Source organism: Bactrocera latifrons, unplaced genomic scaffold (genome assembly GCF_001853355.1).
Source record: "Bactrocera latifrons isolate USDA-ARS-PBARC rearing strain unplaced genomic scaffold, ASM185335v1 scaffold_176, whole genome shotgun sequence".
Classification (NCBI taxonomy): domain Eukaryota; kingdom Metazoa; phylum Arthropoda; class Insecta; order Diptera; family Tephritidae; genus Bactrocera; species Bactrocera latifrons.
In genome coordinates this window covers 577,860-586,260 of record NW_017535252.1, presented here as the reverse complement: position 1 = coordinate 586,260, position 8,401 = coordinate 577,860, and the positions used below count along the sequence as shown (strand labels likewise).

Here is an 8,401-nt window from a genome sequence, read left to right as displayed (position 1 = left end):
TTTTCACATTTTCCAATAAATTCATACAGGTAAATATGTTTATAATATTAGTTGAGCCTTTAGCCTTCGACACACAAAAAAATTTTTCGCGAATTTACATTATGTTCATTATCCACCGCCATTTTGCAAATATGAGCGTTTGGGGAATCTCGGGGCACTTATTACGGGGAATGTCGGGGAATGTTTTTTACATTTGACATGCTAACTTCATATATTTGACGTGTATAAGTGATTTTTCGTGCACAATAGTTTTTCAACATTTCCTGATAGTTTCGTGCTCCGAAAAATTTTTTTTAGTCATTATGCMGMGGTACTATCCCAAACAAGAGAAAATTGTTGATTTCGACAACATTTTGGAGGCGATCAAGTCAGTGAAAGTACATCACAACAGCGTTCGACGGCAGACAAAATTCCGAGGACCAACCTGATGCGTTATATTGCAGCATTTGATGGTGTGAGCATCGACGTTACTACTGCCAATGCCGATGTAATGAAGAATTTGCTGGCTGAAAGCACGACGATGGGCACAAAAGCAGTGAGTTCTGATGGTTTGTTTCTTTTTCTTTCATCGAATAATAAATATATTTTTTTTTTATTTCAGATCTTCAATATTGAACAAGAGAAAGCGCTGATAAGCTACATTCTCCAGGCCAGCGACATCAACTATGGAATTAGTTTGATGGAGCTTCGTAAGCTCGCGTATGAATTTGCTCGGAAAGTTGGCGCGTCVTATCCGGATCCATGGAACGACAATCAACAGGCGAGTAAGGCAGTTGGCGTTCATGAAATGCCACAAAAATTTGTCACTGCGAACACCAGAGCAAGTAAGCCAAAGCCGTGCGAAGCGATTCAACAAAGAGAATGTCGATGCATTCTTTGACAACCTTTCATCCGTTCTCGGTAAGATGCCGTTTGAACCTCACCGAATATGGAACATGGATGAAACCGGGTACCCGACCGTGCCAACCAGACCTGTCAAAACCATCGCGCGCAAAGGACACAAGCAGGTCGGCTCATTAACATCTGCCGAAAAGGCACCAATGTGTCTTTGGCTTTTTCCGTCAGCGCTAGTGGCCAGTCTATACCGCCATTCTTCCTCTTTCCCCGAGTCAACATGAAAGAGATTTTTATGACTCATGCGAGTTGGTGTTGCGAACGGTTCTGGTTACATGAAATCTGACGTATTCCCTCAATTCATGCGTCATTTCATCAAGCACACCGGTGCTAATGCCGATTCGCCAACCATGTTGCTGCTGGACAACCACGGTTCGCATTTATCGATCGAGGCGATAGATTTGGCGTTGGATGATGGCATCACGTTGCTGTCTTTTCCGCCGAAATGCACGCACAAAATGCAGCCGCTAGATGTTGCGGTATTTGCACGATTTAAAGGCATGATGACCGTGAAGCATGATGCATGGAAAAAGTCCAACATTGGTGTCACTTTCGATCTGCATCAAGTGCCGCTCCTTGTCGATCAGTGCCTCGATGTTATGTTAACGCCGACAACCATCAAATCCGGCTTCCGAACAACTGGCATCCACCCGTTCAACCCGCAAATTTTCACTGAAGTTGACTTTGTCGCTTCGGAACTGAGCGGCGAAAATTTGTTCGGTGACGAAGAGACGCCGACAATCAACGTCGAGTTCTTGCCTCTGGTGATGCCATTGTGACTGCTGCGAATGAGGAGGTGTCAACGTTGGAGGCATCGACAAGTACCCCAGCTTCAACAAGTGGTGCTGCATCATCGTCCTTGTCTCTTGTTTCGGCTCCACAGCTCCGTGATGCAGTGAAATCGGTTGGCCCGTTGAAATTGGGCACACCTGCGCCGAAATCAAAACGTGGCCGCAAGACAATGGAGTCAACGATTTTGACAATGACGATGTGTGACAAGGCCGAAAAAAAGCGGCAAAAACTGACGAAGGCAGCCGATGAACCAGCAGCAAAGAAGCAAAAAGGCCGAGGCAAATCGAAGACGCCACGGAAGAGAAGCTCGTCTCCGACCGAAACCGACATCGAAGAGGACTTCGATTTTTGCACGATTTGCAAGAAAAAGATGCCGAAGCACGAGAATCGTCAAAACACGGCCCATTGCATCGTTTGTGATCGAGGGGTTCACTTGAAATGTGCCGGACCGAACCCGAAGACTTACACCTGCATCCACTGCGAGTCGGAATAATTTTTTTCGCCAATTCCTATTTTTATTATTATTTATGAATCTCTCTTTCATTTCCATTGATAAATAAACGTTTTTCATCGGTAACAATCATGTTTTAATCGATTTACAGCCCGACATTCCCCAACTTTTTTCAAAATCGCAAAATCAGGTTTTGTGCGCCAATAGCTATAACTTTTTAATTTTTGTAGAATTTTATCAAACCAATGTTATCAAAAGGAAGGTTACGACTCGCTGGCTGGAGATATAGTCTAATGTTGTGAGCTCTCAAACCACTCTTTGATGTCTTTCATGCAGAAGTACCCGTCATAAAGATAGTAGCAGATGTGCTTATCCGAAGTGCGACATCTTTCAGTGAGGTATGCCTCATCTCCGATAGCTGAGCTGCTATATAGGCCTTCACTCACTTTGTTAGTGTGCCTGGTCATCGAAAGCGTCGAAAACTGTAAAGCAGATGAGCTTGCAAGAAAAGGTACAAGTATTCAAATTCTGTCAAGATTTGAGCAAGCAGGGCCCTATCTTCGTGCACTCAGCCACTGGATCTTTAGGGTACGTGCATGCTCAGCAAGCATTGGCCAACTACAAGCACTTGTGGGGCTGCTTTCTCGATCCGAGTGGAACATAAAAAGGCCATCAAACTTTTATCTTTTAGGAAGTCTCATATTGCCGTATCCGGCGAATTGACTAGCTCTAGGTGTTCTCTTGATATGCGACGGTCTTTTTGTCTACATCCAGGATTTCGGGATATGATGGTACTAAATTTAGGGTCATCATTACCGCCCTCAAAACTTTCGTGTGAAGGTTTCCTAATATTTCTATTTCAGGTCAATGGAACCACAACAAACAGATCAAATCAGCAAATAAGCGCTGATGTTCACCACCAATCTCTCAGCTCTTTTCCAACTTTCTCCACTTTATTCGCTTTAATTGGGGTACAATTTCCAGTCACGTGCTTCGTTGCGTGTCAACGAAGTGCTGTTAGCAGCTCGGTACTAGTCTATGGCAGCAGGAGAAGCACCACTTACAACATTATCACCAATACTAACCTGTGCCACAACTGGTGGCAGGAAACGAAAAGTGCTGGCAATGGTCGAACGCAGGCGACCGCCGGAGCACTCGATTTGTGGCGGTCTTTTTCAATTTAATGAGGTGCTTATTTTAAATTTACACTCGCTTACGCTGCAGTTGTGGAGCGAGAGCGGACAGTTGTCACAAACGGCAAATGTTGCAAGACAAACGCAGGTGCACGTTGCTGAGGTCTGGAGGCAACTCCATTGACATCGGTGCTTGTGGCCTAGAAAGCCGGATGCTGCACTTTCAATAAACATACACTCCTACTCAGTCAAAGCCTTGTCGGTGTCTTTTTGTATGGATGGCTGAGAGTGTTTGCATTGGAGTTTATGCGCACCTTTTCTGTTGGTCGACAGATTCATGTCAACGTCGATCTGCTGTGCACAAGAGAAATGATGAAAAAAAAGAGAAATGTTTGCGGTAAAATAGTTTGCGAAAAGGATAATGACAGGATATTGCAATCCACAGTAGTTGAGGAACAGCAACATCTCAAAGTAATGGAGTTTAAACTGTTATTTAGTGTACATAACCTTGTGTAAATGGATGACGGAAAAAAAGTTCCAAAACATAGAAGGGTTAAACAACTTTTGCGGTATGAATTATATTTTGATTTTAATTGGGGAATTAAGTAAACTAGTTTGAAAGGAAGTTTAAGCATTAATTTTAATGACTTCTGTAAGCTTGCTTCTTGATTATTTAAAGTACTTCTTGTATTTCAAATATACGTAGCCTATAATCGGTTTGTTGCAGTGCGATCTATTCATGGCATATTCTGAATATGTTATTATTTTAAAATTGCGTTGCTGTAGTTTATTACAACAGAAGATCCCGCGTTCTAGTCCCATGTATTTCATTTAAACGACATAGGCTTTTACAACTCTGAAGGCTTCTAGGCTATTTTTTAGATGATAGTATTCTATCAAAAGGTCTTCCGGTCTTCCAAAGAAAATGGATCTTAGCTTTATGCTACCTTGGCTAAGATTTATCTCTTTCTGTGCTTCTATGGTTTCTATATTGAAGGGGAGTACTGTTCGTAGGTTATGTATGATAATTCTAGAAATAAGTTTCTCCTTTCTTGTTCCATCTTTGCCACTGTGATATATCCTGAAGAAATGCATTTTTATCTTTATTGATAAAAATGAATGCCCTTAGTTTCTCGATCATGAATAAGTGTGCTACTATTATTATACTCTTCCTCTTTATTCCAAAACATAGAAGGAGAGTTTGGGCAGAGTTCCTTTCGCTTCGTTCTGCGTTCAATTCCTTTTATGAGAACCGCTTTGCCTGTAGGTTTTGGTACGAGGTTCCGATTGTTTCCTTTTTACGAAAATTTCACACACCTCCACTATTTACTCTGCCACTTTATTTCCTCTTCGACAACACAAGTGCGGGCAGACTGAACTTCGGTAATATTATCAAAACTGACTGTCTTTTGGTACCAAATTTTTCTCAACCTTTAATCGATATCTTCTGCACGTATTTTCTCTTTTTGGAGTCTGTACATTTTAGTTGGTAAACATGGTTGCTTTTGTTGTTACGTTCTGTATAACTGCTGTTTCCAGCGACATACTACAGCTGGCATATTCGGGAGCATTTCTAATTGTCTCCTGACTGAAAGCGAAAAGAGTGTCTACGTTGGACATTTCTAGAGCTATTTTCTTTGTCATAGCGTAAGTCGTGAATGCATTAGTCGTTGCTCTTGTTAAGTCTTTCTTCGTTGTACTCATTTCACAGTTTATATCTCCGGACAAGGCAAAGCGTTCGCTCCCGGATGGAAGAATTGCACGGAAGTATTGATGCGTCAAAGTTGGCATATGAGACCACGGTTGTTGTATTTGTATTTCCATTCTTAGTACAATCATACCAAACCAGAATGGAAACTTTTTGCCGCCACTGAAACAACTAGAACAACACCACAAATCAGCTAAAGCAGTTGGTCAGATCGCTTTCTTTCGACCTTGATAAAAACTTGGAAGGGACCAAGTACGGAGAGATTATAATGGAAGGTTAAGTGTTTTTGAAAATATTTTGCGCTTTAAGCCAACCTAAATCCAAATTGTATATTAGACTCCTCTGGTACCATCTTCTTTATTGTGAAATTATCTGACTAGATTGTGAAATACAAGGCCTTCAAATCTTACCAAAGTAGATATAGTCTGAAAATTTTAATATACGAGGTGTGTTCAAAAAGTATCGCCAATTTTGTGTTTTTTCAAAAATTATTTATTTATTCATGAATATCTATTTTGTCCCCTTCAAAGTAATCCCCATGAGATATTATACACTTGTGCCAACGGCTTTTCCAATCTTCGAAGCACTTCAAAAAATAATTTTTTTTTTCTTCTTTAACTCCTCCTCCGATGCCGTCTTTATCTCGTCAAGAGAAGCGTAACGTCGTCCTTTCATGGGCCTCTTCAGTTCTAAGACAAGAAAAAGTCACAGGGGGCCAGATATGGGGAACACGGTGGCTGCGGCATCATTAGTGTGTTGTTTTTGGCCAAAAAGTCGCGCACACGCAACGATGTGTGAGCAGGGGCGTTATCGTTGTGCAAAAGCCAATTTTTGTCACATCTTCTCGGCCTTCTGAGAACATTTTGTACCACCGATAAACGTTGCTTCGGTCCAAGGTAGCTTCTCCGTATGCCACAGTCAACATTCTGAATGCATCCGCGCACTTAATTTCGTTTTTCACACAAAACTTGATACAGGTTCTTTGATCCATTTCTTTTAATAGGTAAAAATCGAAGACGATCCATGATCCACACGTGCAAGCAACGCAGCTGTCAACAATTAAATGAACATTCAAAATGGCCGAGCTTGTCGGCATAAGTGAGAGACATGAGTACCAACATAACGCCACAAAAAATTCGAAACTCGAATATACGTAACCCGCGAAAATTCAAAATTCGCGATACTTTTTGAACACAACTCGTATGTGATCTTGTGCATTTATCGCAGCCTTCAGACGCTGAAACCGAGATTATTAAGATTTCATTTTATATATTTATGATAACCATATTAGACGTCTTTATTGAGATTCTTGTTTTTTCTTACTCAGAAAGAAAAAAATACTGCACTGGTTACACTTACCGTCTTAGATAACCATTACAATAACAAACAAGTAAGGAAGGGCTAAGTTCGGGTGTCACCGAACATTTTATACTTTCGCATGATAAAGAGATAATCGAGATTTCAGGCGTGGTTGTGAACCGATTTCACCCATATTTGGTACATATCATTAGGGTGTTAAGGAAATATCACGTACTAAATTTCATTGAAATCGGTCGAGTACTTCCTGAGATATGGTTTTTGGTCCATAAGTGGGCGATGCCCACTGCCACGCCCACAAAATGGCGGAAACCGAAAACCTACAAAGTGTCATAACTAAGCCATAAATAAAGATATTAAAATGAAATCTGGCACAAAGGATCGCATTAGGGGGGAACAGATTTGGACGTAATTTTTTGGAGAAGTGGGCGTGCCAACGCCCCCTACTAACTTTTTTGTACATATCTCGAAAACTACTAYAGCTATGTCAACCAAACTGTATAGAGTCGTTTCTTTTAGGCATTTTCATATACAGTTCAAAAGTGGAAGAAATCGGATAATAACCACGCCCACCTCCCATACAAAGGTTATGTTCACTATATACTATAAATCACTAAAAGTGCGTTAACTGACTAACATAAAACGTCAGAAACACTAAATTTTACGAAAAAAATGTCAGGAAGAAGCTACATCCGGGTTTTTTTTTTAAAATTGAAAATGGGCGTGGCGTCGCCCACTTATGGACCAACAACCATATATCAGGAAGTACTCATATTTTCTTAACACCGTGATGACATGTACCAAATATGGGGGAAATCGGTTCACAACCACGCCTGAAATCTCGATTATCACTTTATCATGCGAGATTATAAAATGTTCGGTGACACCCGAACTTAGCCCTTCCTTACTTGTATCGTTTAAGTTTAATTCTTTGTTTTTAATATGCAAATTCTTATTATTATTTTTTCTTTTTTGTTAGGCGCTCAATATCACTATTGCTTCTGTGGTTATTTGGCTTAATAAAATGTAAATCTATGTTTTCAGTTTTAAGAAAATATTTTATATTAACGCTCTTGAAGCTTCCTCTTTGGGATTTAGCATTTGGAATTCATATACACATATATATGTACTATTTGCTTTATGTACGTCGGAATATCTGCAAAGTTAAACTTTTCTTTAATGGGTCGTATTTACATCTGTTACAAATGTCACATTTATTTATAAACTTCTGTATCCATTATTTAAGTTTAGGGAAATTTTTTCAGCCGTTATACACCTTAATAATTTTCATTTATACTTGCATGCTCTGTTTTATTTTTATGGCATCTTTGGATCTCTCTTTAAACTTGGTCTTCACTTTCGATTTCTTTTGCATTGTACAAACATTTTACAAATTTCACATTTCCGTTTCCTTAGAAAAAGTCTCATTTTTTTTGTTGTAAAATATTGTATTTATGATCGTCCAATGCAGTAAATATACCTACTTTTCCAGTACCAATATGTTCCGTTAATAAATGTTCAAAATTTGCTTCTAAGTCAGTTGAAATAATAAATATTTTATTTTTGTTATGTTTATATTCAAAGTCTTTGATTTTATCATTTGTAAGAATTATTTGCGGTTTAATATGATTAACAACTTTATTAGAATGCCAATATATGTAATTATGAGTGTCTTCTTCCTTTAAGTTAAATATATGTATTTCATCGCTTCTAATTCTACTCAAAAAGTCGGCAATATGATTATCTTGACTTGTACTTAATGTTAATATTAAATCCGCTAATTTTAATGAGCCTATATATGAGATATATACAATCTCGGATTTAGATCTTTTACATGTGGTTTGACAAAAAGCCATCGCAGTGGATGGTCAGAAAGAATGTCAAATTTAACATCAAATAAATAAGGTCGAAAATAACCAGGAGCCCAAACAATTGTTAATAACTCATTTTCAGAATAATTTTTTCACGATTATTTAGGGTTCTACCAGCGAAGCAAATTGGATGATCGTCTTGCTGCAAAACTGCACCACCCAGGGCATATTTGCTAGCGTCTGTTATCAGTTTAGAAACATTTTTTAAAGTCGGGGTACTTGAGAACGGGAGCTT

The 8,401-nt window shown here is 39.3% G+C and overlaps 1 protein-coding gene across 1 annotated transcript; it reads left to right on the top strand.

The window, feature by feature from the left end:
• Positions 1–427: 427 nt before the first annotated feature.
• LOC108967091 lies at positions 428–1,118 on the top strand. The gene is made up of 3 exons (XM_018930343.1): positions 428–535; positions 602–764; positions 820–1,118. The coding sequence occupies exons 1-3, from the start codon at positions 428–430 to the stop codon at positions 1,116–1,118; spliced, it is 570 nt and encodes a 189-aa protein (XP_018785888.1).
• The last annotated feature ends 7,283 nt before the right edge of the window (positions 1,119–8,401 follow it).